This window comes from Frieseomelitta varia, unplaced genomic scaffold (assembly GCF_011392965.1).
Source record: "Frieseomelitta varia isolate USP_RPSP 00005682 unplaced genomic scaffold, Fvar_1.2 scaffold_54, whole genome shotgun sequence".
Lineage (NCBI taxonomy): Eukaryota > Metazoa > Arthropoda > Insecta > Hymenoptera > Apidae > Frieseomelitta > Frieseomelitta varia.
Genome location: NW_025110301.1, coordinates 204,472 through 230,857, shown reverse-complemented (window position 1 = coordinate 230,857; position 26,386 = coordinate 204,472). Strand labels below are relative to the sequence as shown.

The 26,386-nt window shown below is 34.4% G+C and overlaps 3 protein-coding genes and 4 non-coding genes across 15 annotated transcripts in view; all 7 read right to left on the bottom strand.

Moving 5' to 3' along the window:
• The window catches only part of LOC122533576 (synapse-associated protein 1), a 134,889-nt gene extending 122,159 nt beyond the window's left edge, over window positions 1–12,730 (bottom strand). For 5 of the 6 annotated variants that reach the window (XM_043663431.1, XM_043663435.1, XM_043663436.1 and 2 more), the window contains exons 1-4: window positions 12,434–12,730; window positions 7,412–7,609; window positions 7,009–7,047; window positions 6,156–6,241 (exon numbers count right to left, since the gene is read on the bottom strand). In XM_043663431.1, the coding sequence (XP_043519366.1) occupies window positions 6,156–6,241; window positions 7,009–7,047; window positions 7,412–7,609; window positions 12,434–12,564 (454 nt within the window). In that variant the 5' untranslated portion in view covers window positions 12,565–12,730. The remainder of the gene's footprint in view (window positions 1–6,155; window positions 6,242–7,008; window positions 7,048–7,411; window positions 7,610–12,433) is intronic. The other variant, XM_043663432.1, reaches the window with a different exon arrangement.
• Window positions 12,731–13,063: 333 nt separating this feature from the next.
• LOC122533578 (mitochondrial pyruvate carrier 3-like) lies at window positions 13,064–16,107 on the bottom strand. The gene is made up of 4 exons (XM_043663437.1): window positions 15,813–16,107; window positions 15,159–15,199; window positions 14,218–14,414; window positions 13,064–13,968 (listed from the first exon to the last, which is right to left on the bottom strand). The coding sequence occupies exons 1-4, from the start codon at window positions 15,895–15,897 to the stop codon at window positions 13,923–13,925; spliced, it is 369 nt and encodes a 122-aa protein (XP_043519372.1). The 5' UTR covers window positions 15,898–16,107; the 3' UTR covers window positions 13,064–13,922.
• A 1,926-nt stretch (window positions 16,108–18,033) lies between these two features.
• LOC122533575 (apoptotic protease-activating factor 1-like) lies at window positions 18,034–25,932 on the bottom strand. 4 transcript variants are annotated; one of them, XM_043663426.1, is made up of 13 exons: window positions 25,645–25,932; window positions 24,291–24,483; window positions 23,476–23,726; window positions 23,244–23,418; window positions 22,894–23,031; window positions 22,503–22,817; window positions 22,181–22,416; window positions 21,970–22,099; window positions 20,796–21,878; window positions 20,674–20,726; window positions 19,728–20,604; window positions 19,244–19,648; window positions 18,034–19,169 (listed from the first exon to the last, which is right to left on the bottom strand). In XM_043663426.1, exons 3-13 carry the CDS (start codon window positions 23,661–23,663, stop codon window positions 18,672–18,674), a joined length of 4,098 nt encoding a protein of 1,365 aa, XP_043519361.1. In that variant the 5' UTR covers window positions 23,664–23,726; window positions 24,291–24,483; window positions 25,645–25,932; the 3' UTR covers window positions 18,034–18,671. The 4 variants fall into 4 exon arrangements, with proteins under 4 accessions (XP_043519361.1, XP_043519362.1, XP_043519363.1 ...); XM_043663427.1 differs by lacking the exon at window positions 25,645–25,932 and having other exon boundaries at window positions 24,291–24,521; XM_043663428.1 differs by lacking the exons at window positions 23,244–23,418; window positions 23,476–23,726; window positions 24,291–24,483; window positions 25,645–25,932 and adding an exon at window positions 23,148–23,226.
• On the bottom strand, window positions 24,809–24,880 carry Trnag-ucc. Its single transcript has one exon. It is a non-coding gene; the product is annotated as a tRNA-Gly (tRNA).
• Window positions 24,968–25,039, bottom strand: Trnag-ucc. The gene has a single exon. It is a non-coding gene; the product is annotated as a tRNA-Gly (tRNA).
• Trnag-ucc lies at window positions 25,131–25,202 on the bottom strand. The gene has a single exon. It is a non-coding gene; the product is annotated as a tRNA-Gly (tRNA).
• Trnag-ucc lies at window positions 25,301–25,372 on the bottom strand. Its single transcript has one exon. It is a non-coding gene; the product is annotated as a tRNA-Gly (tRNA).
• Window positions 25,933–26,386: the final 454 nt, after the last annotated feature.

The window sequence follows — 26,386 nt, the reverse complement described above, 5'->3', positions numbered from 1 at the left end:
GAACGAAACCGCGTTTTCAGCCGGTGCGTCATCGCTTCGCTTTCGAAACGCGCGGCCACAGACAAAAAGAAAAAAGAAAAAAGAGAAAAAAGAAAAAAAGAAGTGGGAGAGCGGTTTCGAACTGCGGTTTCATAGCGGTTTTCATATCTGTCCACACCCTTGAAATCTAATATCGCCGTGTCACTCGCAGACGAGCCGATCACTGTAACTTTCGGCTCGTCTTTGAAAATCTGTCGCGGCCTGATCGTCCGTGCAATAAAACAAGGAAAGAAGTGCAAAGTTAAACGTCCAGAAGTAACCTTTCGTTCTTCGTGGCAAGAACTTTCAAGCAGAGACCGAATCGGTATTACGGATACCGGTAAAATACCGGTATATTTTTAGATTACTATTCGATTACGTTTGATGAAACCGAAATGGTGCGAATACCGGTATAATGCTATCGAAATGATATTAGATCGGTAGATGTATTTCGGTATAATACCGGTAAATAAAATATTAATATATTAGAAAAGGAAAAGGAGACAATGATTAAATGTTTTCATACAGCTGCCGATAGTAAATTTGATAATACACGTATCCTTTATTATTTCTAATAATATAATTCATCGTTGTATCTCCGTACAATATCAGCCACGATACTTTTACTTAATTTTTAAAGATGACCGATTTCTCGATACGTTTTTCCTTTTTCTCGGTGAAAAATGACTAATTGTCGTACGTCAATAAGTCGAAAGAGAAGTTAAAACAACGATTGATCGTAGAATAGGAGAATATTCCGCTAAATTACTTAAAAAAAATTACTGGAAATATGCCTAAGCGTCTGCGATATATTATTGAAGTTAAGGGCTACCTAACAAAATATTAATTATTGTTTGTGTTAACAATTTCCAGGCTCAAATATTGTAGTTCTTCAAATGTCCGAATATTTTTGCCACGCTACATTTCGACATAGTTTAGTTTATTGTTTGATATTAAGAAAAGTATGTTGCAATAAATAAATAAAATTTATGTTATTATAAACTATAATGAATGTTCTATTATATTATTAAAAAAAATTAACCCAAATTTACTATTATAAACAATCGAAATCCACAACAATATTTTGAATAGCATAATGTCCGGATATTAATAAGAATCACTGTACGTAGAAAATGAAAAATGTGTTTTCGTCAGTAAAGCGGTACCGTACCGGTATATATTTCGGGATTTTTACCGTTTTGAACATCAAATACCGATAAAATACGTATGAAAATACCAGTATGATCGTCTTATACCGGTATTAAAACCGATTCTCCAAATAGCGCTTATATTACGACAATATGGGAGCAAATACCGGTATAATACCTAAACCTCACAATATTTCGGTTTCAGTCTCTGGGTATAATATACCTAAACCGCAAAATATTTCTTTTTTCAGTCTCTGCTTTCAAGGGTTCAACTTCAAAATTGCAAAGATTATTTTCATTTTTCGCCTACTTTTTTGCCAGCTGAGAACAGCGAAGAAACGTTGGACATGCTGCGCATAATACGAGAATTATTGCCTCGTTCTTGTGTCAATTTATTTGAACGCGTTACACGTCAACGAGAGAAACAATTACATTCCAACTCACAATTGCATGCAATCGAGAAAGAAGAGAAAGACCGATCAGTGCATAGACAAAGGACGTACGTGTAATTTTCGAGTTTCACAGCTCCGTGTTCGCCCTCGATATAGAATCGAGCAGAGAGATACGAATAAATTCAAGAGGCAGGGGAGCACGGTCGATATGGTTCTCGAGAAAATCTCACATTTTCAGTGTGTCTGCGCAACCTCGTTACGAGACAAAGGGTCCAAACGACACAGAGTTGTATTTTATAATGGGATGTATACAGGGTGTTTCCGAAACATGCTACAACTTCAGGAGTGAATTCACGGAATCGAAAATAAGAAACAGAAACGTATGTGACTGGAGAATGCACGCGAATATTTTCATTTTCGCGAGAATGTCCGACATACGGTGTGTGTGTGTACTATTAATAACACCGGTTAATTATCTGCTGACGTATTACAAGTCGAAAACGATTATTGGAAAACGAAAGTGGCAAGTAACTGCTGTTGATAACGAAATAAATAACAGATACATTATCTCGAATGAACTCAATCCCGCTGTTATAATAAAACGTAGAGGAAAGATATCGGTGTTTGGACGTGCGCGTTTCAGAAATTAATCGACGAATAAATAAAGAAGATTGCTCGTTCGAAATAATCGAATATAAACGCGTAACGTTTATTTTTCTCGATTTTGCGTATCAAATTCATTCCTGAGAGTATATATATATATATATATATATATATATATATATATATATATCTAGAGAGAGAGAATTTCGTACATACATACAACAGAATGTGGAATATAGAGCAGAATGTAGGACAGACGTAACAGGAAATCATCAACCGGCATTTAAAGAAACGTGTCAACGGCCAATTCGATGCTCGGACACGATGCCGGATTTTAAAGTGCCATATTTAATACAGAGCAACACATGGAAACGTTGTTGACCGCGTGACAATGCTTTCATACGCGATAACAACGGCACGGAGGTGCATCGCGAGCGGAGATTTTCATCAGCGACGCAATATTTCCATCGCGAAAGTAACAAACAGGAGCCATTCCGCGCGTGCAAATAACAGTAATGACAATTACGCGCGACTTTTTTTCTCTTCTTTTGTCGATGGATAACTGTGAATTTCCTCGACTATGAAGTTTGATCTTTTTCCTTTTTCTGTTCTTTTCTTTTGTTCGTTGCTTCACGCCCACTTTCATACGCTCATTTGCTTTTTTTCGATTCGAAAAATGAACGACTGTGTGACGATCTCTCGCAGAGAATAAAAACGAAAACTTTTATACATCTACTACTGATATTAGATTCGTACCTTTGTACAATTGTTTTCTGTTTCTCTTTAAATATTGTAATGTTTTAATATTATAATATTATAATATATAAAGTCAGACTGACGAAGAATTGGCGTATAACGTGTGATCGGAACGCGACGCACGAAATCGCGGGATAAACGGGTTAATTATAAAAGCGCGAGAAAAAAGAGAACCAATGACGCGGAATCGTAAATTCAGAGAGACAATGCTCGTTGCTGCCTCTTTTGTTTCCGACAGAATGAAAAAAAAAGAAAAAAATATATATATATATATATATATATATATACCACGATCGCGCGGATAGATATTATGCAAATCGGCGACAGACTGTGCGTACGTCGTCGCGTCGCTGTGTTTCACGCTGTGTTTGACGTTGAAAGTGTCAGTTCAGTTTCAATTCATCGTTGCTCTCCTCTCAACGGCAATCAACGTTACGACATCTCGTCGACTTCTCTCGCGCTCGTACAAGTGGTTTCTCCTTTTTTTATCTCTCTCTCTCTCTCTCTCTCTCTCTCTCTCTGTCTCTCTCTCTCTCTCTCTCTCTCTTTCTCTTTTCCCGAGAAAAGCGATGAAACCTGCACGGGACAGAGCGAGATACGATGGAAATGGAAACGGAGAGAATGAGAAGAAGAAGTACATAGCCCTGTAAATGTTATCGACGAGATCCGCGTGCGAAAAAAATTCAGCGCCGTCACATTGGGAGGGAGAAAAGAATTTCTCTGAAACGCGCGGCGAGGAGAGTGAAAGAGAGAGAAAAAAACCAGGGAGAAATGGAGGAGGGAAAAGACGGGAGCGGGCAAGGAAAAACGAAGAAAACCCGGCGCCGATTATGAAAGCTAATTTAATAGCTCGGTGCATCGGGTGCGGTGGCTCGGTCTACGGTTTCAGATCGTTAAACTTCATTCGATGGGCCACTGCATTATTAATCAGGCGAGCTGAACGGTGGCGAGCCAAGTGATCGAAAGGCCAGAGCGCTTAGAGTTTACCCCCCTTGAATTTTTTACGAGATCTTCTTACCACCGTGTGAAACACGTTTGAAAAAATTCCAATCTCTCAGTTAGGAGCGAGTACGCGTATCACACGCGAGCGTAAATGAAGCTTCTTTTTTTTTCCTCGCTTTCTGTCTGCGAAACTTCTGTCGGGGGGGGGGGGGGGGTTATATACATATACTGCTTTCGACCGATTTGCTTCGAAGGATTTAATCTGGGCAACTGATTGCGGACCATAACGAGCGACACCGAACCGTATACAAGAATTCGTCGCTTTCTTTTTGAATCTCGTCGATGCGATATATCACTGGATAGAAATGATCGAGAAGTAGTAAATTCATTATTTGCTTTGCCTATTTTGTTTTACTTAAGTATACTTAAAACTGCGAGAATATTGCAATTTTGAAACGAAAAAGAGATTAACCACTTGCGGACCATAACGAGCGACACCGAACCGTATACAAGAATTCGTCGCTTTCTTTTTGAATCTCGTCGGTGCGATATATCACTGGATAGAAAAAAATCGAGAAGTAGTAAATTCATTATTTGCTTTGTCTATTTTGTTTTACTTAAGTATACTTAAAACTGCGAGAATATTGCAATTTTGAAACGAAAAAGAGATTAACCACTTGCGTTGGCAACTAATTGCGGACCATAACGAGTGACCGAACCGTATATACGATAACTAGTCGCTTTCTTTTTGAACTTGTCGGTATGATATATCACCGGATAGTAATTATTGAGAAGTAATAAATTTATCATTTATTTTGCCTATTTTGTTTTACTCAAGTATACTTAAAACTGAGAAAATATTACAATTTTGGAACGAAAAGTTCTCGACGTGCGTGGCACGTCATTCCAGCGCAAGAGGTTAACCACTGGCAATTAATTGCGGACCATAACGAGTAACCGAACCGTATATACGATAACTAGTCGCTTTCTTTTTGAACTCGTCGGTATGATATATCACCGGATAGTAATTATTGAGAAGTAATAAATTTATTACTTGTTTTGCTTGGGTTATACTTGAATATACTTAGAAACTGAGAAAATATTACAATTTTGGAACGAAAAGTTCTCGACGTGCGTGGCACGTCACTCTAGCGCAAGAGGTTAAATTCCGATGCGACGTGAAATAACCAAGGGCTTGTTGAATTCGAATATTTTTTTAAATTTTCTGCCCCTTCCGGGCCTTAAACTCTATTAACTTTAACGCTCGCGCGCGAGAGGAATCGCGTTAAGGCTATTTTAACAACATTACTCTTCCATCTCGTCTACGGCTTTTAAGCATCTAAAATTCTATAACAGGGGATCTGCTGTCTATTGCTGTTTTATCAGGGTGTAAAATAGCAACAGCAGGCTTCTCGTGCGAGTAACGCGATCTTAGATTCTACTCTATCCTTCTCCTCTTCATTTCGTGCAAAAGCACTTGGAGCGTGCGACGAATTAATTTGTCAATCTGTCTGCTACCGATACACAGTCGTCGGGACTCGATCAAACCGAGCACTGAGAGCCGAACTTATCGGGGAAGAAACGAAAGAGGCTGGCTGAATCAAAGTTTATCCGCGTTTTCGAGACCCTCTTTCGTCGAAAAGGCAAATCGAATATTTTCCCTTGCACCCTCTTATTCTAAAGATTTGCCAGCTAGCTTTTGCAACGAGTATCACTGGCAACGAGTATCCTTCCAACTCTTTCATCTTCGCGAGAACTCGGGTCTAATTAAAAGTTTTCCCCTCGCAGATTTCTTTTTCTGTCCCTCCTCCCGTCATTCGTCGACTTTAAAAATGATTGACTAGCGCGAAATGCAAAGGGCAAATGATGAGGAACATCAAAATGCCGGAAACATCACGAGCTATTACGACATTCTGCGAACGCGATCTTATCGTTTTATTTATCAATGGGCTGTAAAATACTTCACGCCGTATCGAATACCGAGGTCTTGGAAGTCTTCGTGTCGTCGCGACGACGACGAACACTCGTTACTTCACGAGCGTTTCAAAAATAAAAGAGACTACACGTTCGTATAAAATGTTAAATCTTCGTCGAGATGTTCGAGATTTTCAAGATTTTCGAGACGAAAGATTAGTTCAAACTTTCAGGATTCGAAATTTTGTCCTTTCCGAATGATTCCCACTTCCTCCGTTTTATTCTCGTCTTTTTTTTCTTTTCTGAGATTGACCTGTCGTACTACGTTCGCGAGGCGAGCAGCAGAAAAAAAAGAAAATGGCGAAAAATTCGAAAAACTCACCACCGCTGAACGCCTGCTGTCCTTCCTTATCCTCGGAGGGGGAACCTTCTAAACTTGCTGGGCCGCTGTCAGCACCGCCAGTTGCGCTGTAAATAACAACGGGAGAAACGCGTGAACAATGTATGACAACAGGTTGCACTTTGTCGTGCAGTTTACACTATGTTAACAGCGAGTTTGTAAAAAAAGCGAGTTTCAAAACAACGTAAAATTGCGGGTCGGATATAGAACGAAAGAGAAAAATAAAATTACAAATGTGCATTAACGTGTCAAGTGAATTTCAGTGGCTTCTTGAACATGAGTATATGTACAAGCTACCTCTGCTTTCGGTAACTACGCATACCCTCCTATCGATCGGTCGTTAAATCGAGGAATTAGAAAAACGAAGAAAAAAAAAAAAAAGGAAGAAAAGCGTTCTAGTAACAATGGAAGCCATCCCCAATGTGCCTATATTAGATATGTTTGACTAATTGATCCTCTGTAGTCCCCCTAGCTTAGCTGGGACTTACTCGACTTTCTCTCTATATTTATCCACTTTTCATTTCCATTCGGGGATCCTCCTCCTCCTCATTAAAAAAAAAAAAAAAAAAAAGAAGAAAAGTAACTAAAACACAGTTCTAGTGAAGCTTAAGTTTATGCATTAAATTTCGGAGATATTGAAATTGTGCAGAAAAGGTAGAAAACATACGTGGCATATAAAAAAATGAAGGTTGTACTTGTCTGTATACTGTATGAAAGATGAAACAATATCTCTTTGCAAGCTGTTGGAAATAGCCTACAGAATACGGTTGCAATAGAATAGGTGAAATTCGACTTGGAACAGCGAACAGCGGTCGTTCCCAAAACAAAACCTCACCGTGGCACGGTCGAACCTGCTTCTGTCATGTTTGCCCAACTATGGAGAAAGACAGTGTCAGTATGTTAAACACAGTAGCAAAATGGCATACATAGCTCACTACGCTCGCTATCTTATTTAAAAAGCAGTGAACACACTTCTATCTCTTCTAGCTGCGTGTTTCTTTCTTTCTTTCTTTTTTTTTTTTTTTTTTTTTTTTTNTTTTTTTGTATCGTTTTCATTTGCAAACTTATCGAGACAAGAGATACAGAATGCACAGCGTGGTGACTCGCGACTATTTTCGAGAGCTGCGAAGAAACTTGCATTACGCATTTTGCGGTCGCTAGAGCGTTTTCCATAGTTGGGCAGAGAGATGCTTGTAAAATTTGCAAAGAAAAAAAAAGAAGAAGAAGAGAACTCTCACCTGCTGGCGTCATCGTCCTTTATCGGTTCGGCAGTGTTCTCGGTATTTTGAGCCACTTGAGCCCCATTCACTGTTTTGCCTGCTGCCTGCTGCGAGTCCGCATCATTTCCATGATTAGCGTTGCGGCTCAATCTGGGAACACTGCTGAACCAGCCAGTCATCTGTGATTTCACGCCACCCAGCATGCTTCGGCTGGGGCTGCGCAGAAAGAAAGCGACTGCTTAATTTTGACACGCTCGACATCGAATGAGAGGAGAGCGATACGAGTACGAAAGAAACGAAGGATCGTCGTTGACTCGCGAGTCAGACGAGAGATATCATTCGTTCCTTTCTTCTTACTTTAGTTTGATCATAGAACGATTAATGAACGAGTCTATCTTTTCCCCCTTTTCAATGTGCCTGTTATCATCGTACGTTATAGTTTGAACCGCGTGCTTCCGATAATAAATTTTCTCGAGCGAGAAAGTTGCAAAAGTGGATTATCAAGGGACGTTAACGTCGAACAATGCTTGCCAATTGCCGTATATAATAATTACGGCGGGAACAGGCGGCACGAAACTTGTTAACTCGCCTGAGAGTAGAACAGAGCTGGACAAGAGTATTTCGCACGCTCGACATCACCGTTGCTTCGAACTGTTCGAAACTGAACCGTACGAGATCGTACGTCGATCCAGCTGGTCTAATTTCCAAGCGTGAAAACGCTTTTCCGCTGCATCAATCCAGAGTTTCTCTTTCTCAAAGATGTTTTTTTACATCGTGCAGCAGGTCGACGAAAATCGTGAAAATTGAAACACCTCGAAAAATCAGTGAGAGAATGCTTTTCGTGGTTGGCTCTGACCATAATCTCGAAGATCGAGGTCTTCTCGAAATTTTGCTGCACGATATTATTCCGCCATTTTGTTCGGAACATCAGAGTCGAACGATCACGAAAACTCAAGAATCTCGAGATCACTGTTTTGCCATTTAACCTTAATGTTCGATGTTCGGCGAGAAAAAATCGTACAGCAAGTTTCGAGCAAGATCGATGGTAGATTTGGTCGTGAAAACAATTTTTTAACGTTTCCAGAAGCATTTGAATTTTTACAGTTTCCGAGAGCGAAAGATCTTGTTTTTCTACTTACCACGTCTTTGAGATAGAGCTCTGTCAAACTGGAGGTTTTGTACTTTGAAACAAGGCCAACTGAATTGTTGTACGATTGCTTTTCCTTTTCCTTTTTTTTTTTTTTTTTTTTTTTTTACAAAGTCGCAACAGTTTCAAACGTAGAGGCGATTTTTCATCGAACACTTTCGTCCACTTCTGTATAAACACCATCGGTGCTTCTCTCTCATTTTTACCGTTTACCCCATCGCCATGGTTAACCAATTGTTCGATGGATGCCGTACGAAAGAGAGTGCTACTCGAATGCGTGCTTTCGATTGCTGCCTGCCCGCTGCAAATATGTCACAGCGAGGAAAACAGGTCAGTATGATCGAGTCGGGCAACAGCAGCGGGCTGACGCCGTCGTAACTGTAACTCGTTTAAAAGTACCATAGCTTTTATAACTGATTTACCGACGTTATAATTGTGGCCAATGAAAACGAAGTATCCCCGGCGAGCTGCCGTGAAAAAATTCCATCTGGCTCGTGCCGCTCTCTCCCTTGCCACTCGGCAAGTGGTTTGAACAATGAACGACCTTTTCTCAAAGGCGTGCATCATTCCTTTGCTCTAATTAATTTCTATCGAGAACAATGCCTGGCATCGATTTTCTGATACGATACTCTTCTTGGAAATTTGTCTTGCTCTATCGGAACTGTGAAACGCAGCGCGACTTTCCAGCGTAACTCCGCGCGTTAGAGCAGAAATAAATCATCATTTTTTCTCCTTTATTTGGTACAACTGACAGACTAAAAAATCAGATCGACACAGATTTAGAATGTTTAAGAATCTGAGCTTATATAATCGTATCCCGTCGTTTCAGTTTTATAATTGATAGTCTCTGGCAATACGATTTTCATGAAAGAAAGCTATACTGAATCTTTTTTACGACGGCAAATACACAATACTGTTTTTTTTTTTTTTTTTTTTTTGTAAGAAAATAGCAGTTACTTACACGACTGTGATTCTAAGCCTCGCGATACTGGTTACTATGTTACCTGTTAAATCCTCCGTCCTCTTACAAAACGTTCATCGGGAGTTTGTTTGCCGAATATATTTTGTTAAACATGAAAACTCCCGGCACGCCCAAAGTGCATCGATATTGCGAGAACGTACATCAGCGCTCCGTATTATAACGTTAACCGATATTAAATTCGCATCAAACTGTTGCAATTATTTTGAATTATCCGTCGCTAACGCCGTACGATTACATTACGTGCGCAAAATGACGTTTAACGATCGCTTAACCATCGAAATTTACAACGATCGCCGAAAAATTGGGAAAATTTCTCGTCTCTTCGTCCTCGCCGTTAGAAAGGAAGATGAAGAGGAAGATAGAAAAATAATGTCCGTGAACGTTGCAAAAAATGAGAGAAAGAGGAAGAATTACAAGGTCTCGTTGTCGTTTGACGAAATTTAACAGTTTCTGTGGGAGGGCGGCTGCGGTGGTATCGATTGCAACCTATATAAAAGATTACGACTGCCTCCCACCCCTTTATGGAAACATCGCTGTTTCTTCGTACGCGAATGTAGCTCGCTCGAACTCTCGGCTACTTCATCGTTCTATCTCACGTATGTACGATACGTAGCATTTACATTGACACAGACCTCTTGAAAAAAAACCATTGTGTCTTCTGCCCATCCCTCGGGCGAGGAGAACGATTTTTCCCGGCAGGCAGAAAATTCTTCTCACGACGAAAAATTCTTCCGCGTCTTCGACTGACGCTTGTACGAGCATCACGAACGTTGGAGAAAAAAATCGCTAAATTACGCGTCACGTTTACCCAGAGATCGACGTACTCTTGGAAAATTGTTTCGGTTAAAACAGCCGGCGAAAACTACCACGACGACCATTTATCCTACTTTCTTTTACCTTTTTCCTTCCGCTCTTCTTCGTCTTTCTCTCTTTCTTTATTTTTCTGTTTCTTTTTATTTCTTTTCCTCTTCTTTTTTTGTAGGAGATGAAGCGTACACTGGAATTAGAAAGCAGCTCGATAACGTATTTAGCTCGGGAAGCAACGGGTTTTACCGACGTCGTCGTTTTTTTTCGCTCTCGCCCGGTCGTATAAATGAAAATACTCGGACGCGGTCGAATAAAGGGAATTAAATTAACGGGTGCCACGGTGGTTCTTTCGGGTGGGGAGAGAAAAAAAAAAAAAAGAAAGAAAGAGAGGAAATCACTCGACTCTCGTGACGCAGAGGAGGTGCACGAGCCAGCGCAGAGATGAAAAAAACAAAAATTGAATTCTCGTCGCGGGACGAAGAAAGGGAATTCACTTTTCATTGTGAGTCACTCGGCCACGCGAGGAGAACCATTTCGCGCTGTTGAGAATACGCTTTCATATTTAAAGGTGAAAAAAAAAAAAAGGTATCGCGATGCATATTTTCGTGAATGGTACGTTTAATAACGATGAAAATTATTGAGTAAAGAGAGAAACGAGAGGGAGAAACGAGAGAGAATGCAGCGCAGATTACATCAGCTGGAGATTACGTTTTTCTAGGTTAGTAGGAAAAATCCATCGAATGGCGCATTGATTTCGGCGCAATTTCGGTACTACCAACAACGAAAGTGCAAAATTCCAATCCGAGACGTTCAGACAAGAAAATATAGGTTACGAACGAGGAAATCGTATATATTCACGAATATATTTCATGTACAATTATTCGAATTCTACACGCAAGTTCTCGTCTGTAGAATATTATGGATCAGCTGTTTCGGCTAGTTTATTAAGCATTAGCATGACAGCTAATACGTACGCGAGAACGTGTTGCAAAATTTATTTATGACAGTTTATGTCTTGCAATGGTTTTATCGGCCCATGGAATTCTATTTCCGAAATCCATTTCTCCTGACATAACTTTTAGGAAATGACCGTATAAACATCGTGTTTTACGCATAAAATCATCCGATATGCAAACTAGCGAACGTCTCTGAGTGGAAAATACGAAATATCCAGCTTAGAAACGTTGGAGAAATCTACGGAAGTGAGAGAGCCATGATGTAATATTTAAACACCCCGTAAAATAGAAATACGAGATGTATTGCATTTGTATTTCATGAGAAATTCCAGTCTGAGTTACATGATTAAAGGAAGGAAAGGGAGTTCTCTTGAAGTTGAAAAAAATCATTAATGCTTTTGAAATCTGTATATTTGTTCGAGACATTGAATTTGTAACTGATGTAATTTTACATGAAAATGGAACGACGCAATTTTAACCAATAGCGATGATATTGATTTCCATCTGTCATTAATGCCACTGTCGTTTAGTGCAATTCCACGAATTAAGATGAATCTTTGCCTACAAATCGTGCCAATCGTTGACAATTTCGATACGTCGAAATGAAAGGTTATGTAGTCTACAAAGTTAAAAGATGTATTTCATATTTGACTTTATCCGAAAATCAAGTATGCAAACGTCGCATGCATTTTCATCTTGGGAGTTGAGAGAACGAAAAGAAACTGCAGCCTCTGCCTCGTCCCAGTTTCGTTTCCAACTCCACATTGTAAAAATGTATGACGACCATGTATGTTAACCTCAACTTCGATTCACGAAATGTCGTATTTTATGTAAGCGAATGTTATCGATCCAGTCTAAAAACTGCATTCAAAATCGAATGCAAAATTTCCAACACGTCGTACAGATGCGTAGAAAGAGCGTGTACGATTGATGTTTGATCATGAGTTACGCATCTTCCATCGATGACAACTGCATTTGTATAACAAGTAAGACGTATCCATATGATGATTACAACGTAATACGCAATTCAACAGAAAAAGAGAAATACAGACACTATATAAGAGATTAGCTTACCAGTGTGGCCACATTCATCTCAAAAATAGTTATGATATTTGATAGCAAGACAATTTTATAAGTTAATAAGTTACCTGTCTTTTCTATTAAGATCATCTCCTTCAACACTTGTAACAAACTTTTCTTCGGCCGGCAATTCAGCACCGGCATCTTCTCCTTTTTTCCCTATCCATGTGGACATCTGATTAGTTAAACCAGTGAACATGATCGAATGATCAGCCAGCAAATATAGATGTGATATCTGTATCTGCTGTCCTACGACCACTCGGTCCGAAAACACAAAACACACTGAACCGTTTGCGAGAATGAGTAACGACGAAACCTCGGCCGTCCGTTTCAACGGTCGCGCAACCACGAACTGCACGTATTCAACTTATAACGGCGCACTACACATTGCGCAGTATAGTTAAATAGATCGTGGCGCCACAAACGGAACAACGTAAAACTAACGTTGCAATCGATCCCTGCAGTACGCAGCGCAACTATAACGTACGCTATCTAAATTATGATTTATACATTGCTCTATAAACAGTGCAGATCGAAATATTCCTAGATATTCTAGGGACATTGCTCTAATTTTCTCTATAGATTCCCTAGCGACTTTTGGCGCCATAATTTAAACAAAAACCAGCAACGAAAATATATGAAACAATTTACTTTTCCAACAATATTAAATGTGAAAAGGGATAATATTAGGGACAGTCTTTAGAAAAATATATTACTTTATTATACAAGGCAATTGTAATGTTATCGAACTTGGTATACAATTTGTACATTTTCTACTTCCTCGAGTGCTTCAGCATCAGTGTTGCGAATCGTTAAGATCAGTAAATTGTACATTATTACTTAGAGGTAGGTATGTACATAAGCAAGTTCACCTAAATCTAGTATATTGGTGTACTATCGATTGGTGTTTTAGTTTACAATATAGAATGCCTTTCAATGTTGTACTGCACATTGAAATTATACATATCTTATGTATTCTGTTGGTACATTTGTACTTAGTTTAGGATTTAGAATTTATTTATGCGTTACTAAATGGAATAAAGATACAAACAGCACCTTACCTTCGATATCACAGCTTAATATGTATCCCTTTCTTAGTATTTGAACATAATATAATAATTGATATTGTTTACTTTCTGTTAGTGTTAATGTCCTAAATTTTGAATTTTGGTGATTTACGACTAGTGTTTTATATTAGTTTATGTAATCTAATTTCTCTGTATTGATATTCATATTTTTGACTTCTAATTCATGATTGTTGATCTTCGAAATTTTATGATTGTTCATGTGATGTATCTCTATTTTATACATGCAATATGTTTTTACTTGAATTTGTAGTATTTATAATTTTACTATGGAATTTTCATGGAAGTCCATACTTAATGCTGATTATGAATTCGCGTCATTTACCTAACTACCTAATTTGTATTTTAATTTTGTTAGAAATTGCCTAAGTCGGATATATTCCGCTCAAGTCGCTAAAATGAATCTAGTATGCTAAATATATACATTTAAATATTTGGATCCCTAGGAATGTATATTATCTGGACGTAGTCGCTATTTTTTTTTCGCTGTTGTTTCAGTTGCTGGTTCACCTTGGTACCTGCAAAAAATACATATCAATTAGATATTCAAAATACGATAAACCCTTATAATTTAATACGATCATATTTAAAATACAATTACATCGTTTTATTATTCATGATATAATTACATTACTTTCATATTCATCGAGTGAATGCACGTATACGTATTTGTACTTCGTGTCAACGTATCCGCTATAAATAATACATCACGCCACGAGAGATGACTAAAAGATTTTAGCATAGCATAGACTAGAGTCGTAACTTACATTAGTCCCCGACTAACTTGGTATAATGCTGTTATAGCGACGAACAGATTTACGCTAAAGAGGCTCCAGTTTTTTGGTGTGATCGCTAAGGCGTATCTTGTCCATATCAAACCAGTAAGGCCTAATGCAGACGATTGGCTAACGGAGATTTGACTTGCTGGCCTCTGCAGATCACCGAGGCCAGCTATTACAAGTCCCTGTAATTTGCAAAATTTTTATTTAAATACATACAATGTTAAAATACATATATTGTAAAGAAAAATGATAAAGGAAAACGAAAAACATGTTGCAAATAGAATGACGAATAGAATCAGCGATGTAGATCATATTCAGATAGTTTGCTTTAAAAGGTTGACCTATATTCAGCAAAATTGACCGCGATTTGTAATAAGATATGCACGCGCGCGCGCGTGCACAAAATTTCAACCTCGGGAAAACGTTATGTAAAATTTTCATTTTTCACTTAGAGAGTAACAAACATATGACATTTACGCGAAATAATTTTCTTCCGCTGCTCTTTAACATTTTGTTAGAAAAATAGATATTGATGACGTATTATCGATTTCACATTCCGTTGAAGTGAAATCGATAATACGTACATGTGTGTGTGTGTGTGTGTGTGTAAAGTGAATTTATTAAAGGTGACAATGATGACATTAAGAATATTCATCGTTTCTTTCGTAACAAACGTTACTAGATCGCATTTGGATCAAGTCCATGCGAATACAATGACGAGAAATATTTCTGTAACACTGTTCACAGCGCAGTGAACGACCGTCTGTTTTACATTAAAATTTAAACTAGTAAGATTATGTATATTTAGATGGCTGAAATTCTGAAAATACAATTGACGATTCTCTTCATCTGACACGATGTTTCTATTTCAAAGTGTAACGTTTAATAATACAACCAGACGTTAAAACTTCAAAGATATTACTGACCCATTTAAAAGCTGGTGCCCAGAAGAATATAGTCTGCGGACCTGAAAGGGGAAAATAGGTCGATACTGCTGTTACGTATTTCTTTTAATAGTAGCGGTATATATGTACTAATATCTAATATCAAAAAAAATAAACGAAATATGAATAATTTGATAACAATTGTGTGATGCTTTCGAATTCACGTGATTATAAAATTATATTTCACAATGCGTTTGTTACTCAATCGCGTTCCATTAAGTTTCAAACTCCACTTACAAAAAAAAAAAAAAAAAAAAAACTGAGATATTCATTCGATAAATATTAATGCGTTATCATTAATGCCTTGAACTCATTGATATTGATAATGAAAATTCGCTATAAAATGGTAATAATGGAAAAATGCGTAAAAGTAACAAAATTTTTAATATGTAAAGCAGTGTTACGAAGTGACATTCTGGTGTACACAAACGTTAATAACGAGTTTATCCGAGCTTGTAGGTACATAAGACGACAAAAAAGAAAAAGAATGCCTGAAGTTTGTAAGACGTGACAGCACATTTTTTTGCCCATCCGACCGAACCGAGAGTGGAGCACAGTGACACGGGCGCATATGTTGCACGCACGTGCTACTATGTATTTCAGAGAACAGAAAATAATCATTGATAACTTACTAACCAGCTGGGTGATTCCACAGTGGCTGGAACTTCTGGGGCACGTACTTGCCAATCGCGTTCATCGTATTTTTGTAGACGAGAGACATTGTGTTTCACACGTTCACACGTTGACAATTGACAAAAGTCAGAACAAAATCAAAGAAAGTATTATTTAAAGATCTGCTACAAAACGAATGAACGTGGAAACTAGAAACGGGAAGACGATCCGCACACTGAGACTGAATATCGTGAAGTGCAACGATTGGTAGCCGCGCTAGCGGCATAGGCTCTCCGCGCTTTCCTTGCCCCGCACTGATTTCCGGGACTCGAAGCGCTACGGTATGCTTTGTGTGCGTAGTTTATATTCGCACACACATGTTGTAGATTATTTAAGACTTAATTAAACATACATACATGCTCTTATGATCGATTAATGTTAACGCACAATGGCGATATAACAACTAATACGGGATTACTGGCACATGGAAGTATCCTTCAAGAATTATCGCTTCAAATCGATACTTAAAAATAACAAAATGCATTATAAAAATTCGTTTTTAGCTATTTTTGATTAGATCTATCAAAATATAAGATATATATTGATATAAGATACAATACTTACGTTACGTTTTCATCCAAAATTATTTTATCATTTTATTATTAGATTAAATTCCTTAGATGATTATATTTGCAGTACAATATCGATTAAATCGTTACATTGTCAGAATTTGAAGATAAGATTACAATTGATATGACACTACTTTTCTGTTGAATCATCTGCAATTACTAGGAATTATTGAAATACTATTCAAACATCTATCATCTCAATAGAAGGTGACTCTTATACTTTTAGCGTTTCGCAAATATGAATTATTCCGTTCATAAATTTTTAATAGTGGAAACTTCCAACACGTGATAATCAAATTAATTTTCTAACTTTATCGATAATGTATTATCAATACATGTGCTTTAATATAGTACTGACATTGGCCTAGAGTACAAAATTGAACGTAGTATAGAGTGCCAAGTTGTATGTTACATGGTCATTCTACTCTATTAATATATTAACCACGTGTAGGATTAAGTATCGCAATGCGGCAATGTAATCTGCGAACATAATTCTGCTCGGTACATTGATCTCGTGGGAACGAAACAAAAATGTGTATTTACAAAGTTTTATTTATATTAAAATGTATAGAATTTTTACAACGACGAATAAAATACAAAATATCGCATATAGTACAATAAATGCTATTAAAAATTGAGCTCAACGAGAGAATGCAAACTCTGTTTTGACCGACCAGTATTATAATTGGTCCACTCGTGAGCAATGGCATTGTTTAAATTGCACCACAGTTAATATGAATACATTGCTCACATGTATTCTCATATCACAAAATTCGTAAACATTTCAGAGTATACATAACTACACGTTTTTCATTACATGCACTAAATATTATTCTGCTTGTTATATTTTTAGATTTGTTTTATATTTTTATATTTGTTTTATTGAAATATTACAATTAAGTAGACTCAAACAAGTTTGTTGAAACCAAAAAAATCGAAAGACAAAATGCATTGCGTAAAATTAAGTATAACATTACGCACTATTTGATATACAATAACTTATGATTGTTGAGATTATTTCTGACTTTGTCAATTTTTATATTTGGTATATAAAATAAATTGCGTATAGATATATTTATGTATAAATGTATAAAATAAATGCATTATCCAAACGGAATTGTGCCATACATTGATCGTTAATAATATAAATGATATAAATATACAAACACGTTAAAGTTTTATATTTTTAAATATAAATATTGTTCATTTAAGGCACACAGTATAAAATAACAGTAGAAAATAGTATTGACTTTATTGTTCAATGAACAAGCGAAAGTCAGAGACATGGAAGTTCTCCATAATTTATGAAACATCAACAATTATATTGCTTAAATAAAATTTTATCTTTTTAAGATATTACGAATGTTATAATATAGTATTTAACAGAAGTTAAAAAGCTGAATCATTAATTGATAAATTTAATACTTTGTGGTTCATTTAAACACAATTTTTTTGAAATAATACAAAATGAATATCAAAACACAAATTAATCAATTATAATTGTCTTAATTTCATTATGTAATATAAATTTTACGTATTTTTATAGTATTTACAATAAACTATTTTACCATTGAAAATGAACAATTTTTTTTGCTTTTTTTTAACACAATTATTAAAATATATTTCATATTGTAATAATACTTATGTATAAATTATGCTATGTGTGTATTTTACGAATTAAACTAGAGTATAATTGTCTAAAGTATACAAAAAGGACTATTTGTACAAAGAATAAGCAAAATAAAATTTATAAACTATGTATAGCAATTTGAGTCTACAGTGTATGGCTCGAAGTATATGGATATTTTAAAAATCTATCCACAAAATTGTATTTTCTATAAATTCAGTATAAAAAGTGCAGTCAAAACTATTGGAATTATTGTTTGTATAATTGTAAATAAGAGATCTTATAATTTTCTGATAAATGCAAATGGCAGTGGTGATATTAGGAAACATGGTTAAACAGTATACATGTTTCCTTATTTGCATTAGTCAATTAAATTGTATACCGTAATAAAAATTTAACGTAATCGCAATTATAATTACCAGTTCAAATTCTTATTTCCTGTAAATATGCCTTACTTCAATATAAGTTATATCACTCGTTCATAAAACTCAATGCATTGAGCTTATATCGAATTTTTACTTGCATGCAAGTAATATTTTTATATTTATATATAGTTTAAGAGATTAATTAAAAATTCTTTTTAGGTAAACTTAATATTATAAAAATATTGAATTAAAAAAATTATCATTAATCATACCCACATAATGTAAAAGTACTAATAGAACCATACATATCAACTGTGACAAATTTTGTAAAATCGGCAGATATGCATATTTTAGCGAAAAAATTTGAAGGTAACTCAACAACAGCTAGTAGTGTTGGCTTCTTGGGATATTTACTCTCTTTGGATTTCCAGAACTTAATTACTTTATCTATCTCACTTTCTACTTGATTTTGTATATTGCGGATACACGAGTCTATGCTTTGACTAGGAGTCATATATGGAGAAATACTTTCTTCTATACTAACGGAAGGAGTACTGATGCTGCGGTTCATTCGTACTGATGGCCATTTCTGTTTATGTGGATAGAAACGTAAAGTAACGTTCCACCAAACTAACTCATCTGAACTGACAGAGAGCAAAATTGGAACCTTAATTGCAGACGGGGCCCAACATAATTGAGTAACGGAACTCATATGAAAGCACAATTTATTTATTTCATCCAAGTTTGATATATCAATTACCTGGAATTTAGTAACATTATAATTTCATCTACATCATATATATAACTATTGAAATAGTTTATAATAAAACTTACAGAAATATCTCCGTCTTCGAAACCTATAGCTAAATATTTTTCATCTTGAGAAATTTCACAACACGATAATTTTTGGGTATATCTTTTTCTAAAATATTCCATTATTTTGATATATGCTGGCAGTGATATTGTATTCTTTTGTAATTTATATAAAACGACATCCCCATTTTCATTTAATACAGCTAGGAAGCTTCTGTGGTAACTTAAACAACTATAACTACTAATTATGTCTGAATTTCCCACTGTTACTCTGTCTACTCGTAACCAATTTGTACTATTAATATTCCAAATTGTAATTATACCATTCTTCGTTACTGTTGCTACGCTCTCTTGATCGAGCTTATGAATTGCAATAACATAACCTGCATTTTCAATTAAATATGTTAGTTTTATATTTTCCCACACCTGTAAAACATTATATATAAATTAAAATAATTCGATAATGTTTAGGAATGTTTTGTTAATATAATAAAATTTTCTGTACTTTTAAGTTATTATCTGTTCCTCTACAGACGAGTATATTATTACTGTGATCTCTTTTTACGTCTAAAATTTTGACTAACTCCACATTAGATGGGAAGTTCAACACACATATATTTTTTTTGCTTTCTAAATCAAATATGTTGACAGTGCCATTATCAGTGACATAAATTATTTTCTCTCCGTGAAGAATTAAATTGTTTATTTTTCCATTAATTGGTTCAGTTTCTGCTATTTTCTTATCATTGACTAATGCAACAATAGTATTTGAAAACGTTTCAGTAACAATGATGTCTGAAACACCATCGCAATTCTGTACTTTTGCATCAAATAAAGGTTTTTTTATTAAAATACAAGTTCCTTCCACTGGAAGTTCCCATTTATGCAGTAATCGGTTTTCACTGCCACAAATAATATGATGTCCTTCTTCTTTTAGCCAATATGTATCCAAGGATGAGACACGACTCTTATAAGTAGCTATTGGTTGAACCCCAACGTCTATATTCCATATATTTATAAAACCACCAGAATCAGCCAAAACTATGTACTGACCATCATTAGTTAAACTGGCACAAACATAATTAGTTTTTCTATTTTCAATGCTTGCTCTTATTTGCTTACTATAACTATGCATGTGGTTATTACTTGATCTAAACCATTTTACATATACAGCTTTTTCTTCAGTGACAATGAATAAAGAATTATTTTGTCCTGGCACACTGCGGAAGAAGATAATGTTCCTTTCTTGTAGGTCTGGATTGTATTGAGTGATATATTTATATTGTTTGCCACATTTACAATATGATACTAGAACACCATTTTTTTCATCCATTATGTGCAGCAGATTGCTTCCCATTGTAAATACTATATTTTTAAGATCACTGCAAAAATCAATATTTTTATTTCTTCAAATATCACGGTCTATAAACAATTAATTTCGATAAACTTACATTTGAGAAGTATGACTATGATTTGATAATATATGTCCATAGCGATCCCAAATCTAAAAAAGAAAATCTTATTTTATTTAATAAAACTATATTAATAAAATCTAATTTAATTTTATTTATACCCTTATTGTTCCTTTGTTTGTACAAGCTGCAACAGAACTACTATCATGTGCAAATGTCATGTCCAGTATAATTTCATCAGGAACAGAAAACATTACTGAACTATCATCATGTGGAATTTTACTTGTGAAAATTCCACTCCAAAAGGATTGCTTTTGTCTTGGACTTAATGGAATATTTTTTTCTTCATAATTTTCATCAATAAAAAGTTTGAAAAGCTTTACTATACCATGATCATCTAGCGATAAAAAACAATCTCCTTCGTTAGATATAATAATCTTTCTTATACAACAACTCTTGTCATGTCCAGTAAAAACTCTTTGTCTTTTGTAAAAGCTATCCCATAAAAATATTTCACCAGTTCCGTTTCCAATTAAAATTTGATGTGGGTCATGTGTAAAACATAACGCGTGGACTTCTGTTGTCATTTCTTCGCTCGATGGCATATCCATCTGCCTTAATTTTTTGTCATGAAATATATACAGGTATTTAGATCTTTTTTTTGCAAGTTGAATAGCAGTATCTTTAACATATCCCTCATAAGGATGATTCATAGCAATTTGTACTATATCCAAACACTTTTTACGTCTATGTTCTGCTATAATGCTTGATTGTTCTTCTAAAAATTTTTCCAAGTCTGCAAAATGCATTTCATATACTTGATCATTATTTTTGGTAATATATTTTCTATAATTGTTTAAGTCGATCAATAAATTATTTAAGCCACTATGAATTATCGCTTCCTGAATGAAATCAAAATCTAAATATATATTCGGGAATTCGTCATACAATTGTGCTTGCTCCAAATGATATCCAATATATGAATAAATGTAATTATCTGCTGGTAATTTCGAAAAGTTACCATTACAATATTTACGATATTTTTCAATCAATGATCTGTGCATTTGAATTAATTCATCTTGTGAAAATTTTTTTCGAAGGTGGCAAAGTAATAAATCATGAACACCGTAAACGTAACTACGTAATTCACTATTCCACTGTTTTGCTGCAAGTGATTTATGACATAAATCAAGCATCATTTCTTCAACTTGAAATGGACATCCTTCCCACAGAATTTCTATTGTCTATAGAAAGTATAAAATAAAATAATAACATATACATACATACTTGAATATATTTTACAAATCTAAAGTAATGTAAGTCTGGATTTATTACCTTTGGCGTTATATTAACATCCTCTCTAAAAATAACTAATTCTTCATAACGTTTTTTCATATCAGAAGGTAACTGATTTATGCACATATTAAAAATGGCTTCTTGCTTTTCCCAGAATCTTTTAATTACTCTGAAAAGCACATGAAACGTTATTAGTAATTTTCGACATAAAATTGTTTAAATATATACACTTATATATTTGAAATATTACTGATTCTTTTCATCCTTATTCCTTAATGAATTCAAGTAATATTTCCATCTATTTGAATGCAATTTCATATCATGTTTAAATTCCTCAAATTGTGCAGAAAACATTGCTATTAACAAAGGCATCCCTTTACATTCTTCATGAATTCGTTTTGCTTCTAAAGGAAGTTTTTCTACTTCCGTTTCTAATACTTTAGCGAATAAACCTAAAGTTTCTGCCTCAGTAAATCCATCATTCATCTGTAAAGAAATAGTCTCTATAATAATTAATTTATTAGAACATGTAAATATCATGTATAGTTAATGTGATAAAAATAATAATTTACTTCTATGACAACTGGTCTTTTTTCCCACACAACATCAAGATCGGCTGTAATCACTAATGTTTTACATTCAAAATCAAATGTTTCAATTATTTTTTTATGACAAACATCATCCAAAATTAACAGAGCATCACAATGCTTTCCTTTACTAAAGTAATTTTGCAAGAAATGAATCAATGAGTCTTTTAAAAATTCTGGTTTGTATGATTCTGGCAATATCTCTAAATTTTTAACAAGATGATAAAGTTTGTTAAGTTGAATTAATATATCTTCTTCGACCGAACGTTCATATCCAAATTTGATCCAATATACTTCATTCTGAAAGAAATATAAGAACGTATTTATATTACAAATGAAAATTGCATTCAAAATTTTCTAATATAACACAACTTACATAAAATATACTTTTTATACATTTATAATCCTTTAATGCACTAGCTGTCAAAGATGATTTACCAAAACCTTTTATACCATGTAGTACAATATATTCATTTGGTTGTAATCGTTCCAAATAATGTTGTAACTGTTTCATCTAAAATTAAGATCCATTAGTCTGATTTTATGTAAGAATTGTGCATGATTATAATGACAGTAGTATTAACAATATGACAAATTTTGTATATGTAATAATTTTTCTTCCAAACTTACACGATTGATTTCCATAAGTATGCATATATAATAAAAAAATATTACAATTATCGGCAAGTATTATGTGTAAAGCTTCACTAATATATATATATGTACCTTTTTCTCTCTCACAACAATTAATGGCGAAATTGGAGGAAGAGTGGGTGTATCTGTGTGATTTGTGTAGCAAAATGATTTCCCACAATCCTCAAGTTTATTCATATATTCACTCAACCATTCATAATGGTGGCTCAAAGCTTGTCGAAAAGCATCAAATGCGTATGGGCCACAACTAAGAAATGGAAAGAAAATGGTAATACGGAACAAAAATTTAATTTCACATATATACCTTGGAAGTATATCCAATAAAATTCCTGCTTGTTGCTGCTTGGATGCACCATTTTCAATTTGTGCTATTTGCTGCTCTGTTAATATGTATTCAGACTTTAATAGTTTTATAATACCATTATGCACATCCATGTCATGAATTATATCTTCCCGCAACTTTCTAAGAATGTGTTGATGTAATTCATCCATTTTTATATTTTTTATGTATAATATACCATATCACATTTGTTTTGTATTTAATAAAATTATTATCTACGAGAACAGAAAGAAATAGAACTGTCATTCTAATAAGAAAATTTTTAGGTAACCAGCATACACATAGAACATCACTTTTTGATTCCAAATTTAGAATTTCAAGGTTTCCATGTCAATAAACCTTGTCAGATATATAAAAAAATGTTTGTCGCTGGTCTACTTTATATTTTGAATAATAAATAATAATTAACATAACAGGTATTTAATTACTCACTCTTAAAACTCTCTTGTACAGTAAATGTTTATACTTTATTCATGAAAATAAATGTTATCTTAAAAGAATTTACAAACGAGAAACTACATTATAACATACATAAACTACATATACATATATATACACTTTTAAATTTATTTTTAAAAATTATCTCGTTGTAAATTAATTTTTCTATATATTTCTATATATTGTGAAACTGATGTTAAGAAATCAATTGTTTAACGTTTGTGATCTCCTTAACTTTATAAAATAAGGGAGCACTTCGGTCAATGACTCTAAAATTATATTAAAAAACAAGCTCGTGATAATTTAAAAATTTTCAGAAATAATGTTCCATTAAATTTTACCTTATTAAAGTCGTTGGTGCTCAAAATATGCAATATTTCACTTTTTCATGCAGCCTTTGTTTGATAAACTAAATAATTGTTCTATTACTTATCGTAAACTCGTCTCACCACGTAGAATCAACTGACACAACTACCGCGTGCCTGAGTCAGGTAGCGTTGTTGTCATTGTTACCACTTGTCACTATTGCCAAATCTACAAATTACAAATCACACTTGTATTTCATTGGTTGTTGGTATCATAAGATATCAATTCTAATAAAAGAAACATACAATATCAAAACACATAAATAATAAAGTTATAAAGAAACTGTCAAGAACGATCAGTACTAATGTTGTTTTCCTTTAAATTAAATACTGTAACACGCCATTTTATTCAAACATAAAAAATTAGATTAACTATTAAATGCATAATTTTCGTATTCGTGTGTAAAATAAATAAAATTCTGAATATTACAAAATTGTCATTACTAACTAAAAGAAGAATTGTATAGTGCAAAATTACAAAAAAAAAAATCCACTGCGATGGCCGGGAATCGAACCCGGATCAACTGCTTGGAAGGCAACTATGCTGACCATTACACCACCATCGCAGTTTGGATATTATTAATTTCAAACAGTATAAATAGTAATTTCATTTCATAAAATAAATTTTCTTTGGAACCAAAAAATAAGCCCACTGCGATGGCCGGGAATCGAACCCGGATCAACTGCTTGGAAGGCAACTATGCTGACCATTACACCACCATCGCAGTTTTCTAACTAATGGTTATAAATTTAAGAAACCTTACTTTCAGTAATATAAATTAAAATTTTATTTAAAAAATAAAAATAATAAATCCCTGCGATGGCCGGGAATCGAACCCGGATCAACTGCTTGGAAGGCAACTATGCTTACCATTACACCACCATCGCAGTTGAAATTTTATTGTTTAAGCAAAAAGACAATAATTGGGTAAACAAACTGTTTAAAGAAAAAAATACAATAAATTTTGAAAATAAAAATAAACCCCTGCGATGGCCGGGAATCGAACCCGGATCAACTGCTTGGAAGGCAACTATGCTCACCATTACACCACCATCGCAGTTAGTAGAGTAGTTTATAGAGGAATTCTAGTGACGCCATGTTGGAAAATTGTATTAAATTCTTTTGTTTTTTAAATTTTATAGCTAAATAAACAACTATAATAATTTATATATTCTTCCACTTATATATTCTTTCACTTTAATTTTTACTTTTTTTTCATTTATTATATTATTATCATTATTATTATCATTATATACAGCCAAAAACAATTTATAAAGAAACCACATTAACTATGCGTAATAAAAAGATGTAATAATTTAATTTACATACCGTTTTTTATCCAAAGCTTTTCGTGTAACTTCTTTATTTCAACTTTCGTTAATATTCCCTCTTTATCTCTGAGTCTTCACTAACACGACTCTTAACTCTAACTGATTCCTATACGCGTCTTGTTGACCGTTTTCTCTTGTACGCGTCTTTTTTCTTTCTTTATTTTTTTTCTCACTCCATGAAGGCGTTCCCAAAAGCATTCAAGCACATTCAGCCAAAACGTTGGATGGCTGTGAATATTTTGTTCATTCGATAATTCAAGTACTCTTCAACAGCCTTCTTCCACGTGTCTGATTCTCTAGATTCTGGATCAAGTATCCTTCTTTCACATCTATTCATAAGTCCTTAATCGGACTTAATTCGCTTCATATAAATACACGCTATCGTTTTTATGATATATACACATTAGGTTACGTGTTTCGAAATTTTATTTTCAATATGTTAATTTCATTAATTTTAATCTGCTAACAATATATTTTGACATATACAGTCAAAAAAATTTAAATCATCGATTCAATTTTAGAGATTGAACATTGTACATATATATATATATCGCTCGATTGGAAGTATCTACAGATCTATAGGAGTTTGCTCGGCGAAAAAATACTTATTTAGTCTATAACTGAAGATCCAGACGTAGATCTGGGGCATATTATGTCAAAACATTCTAAAGATACAAAACAATAGTACTGAATTTGGTTTTAACAATTCCCCTTCCAAGAAGTAAAGAGCCTTCAAGGTC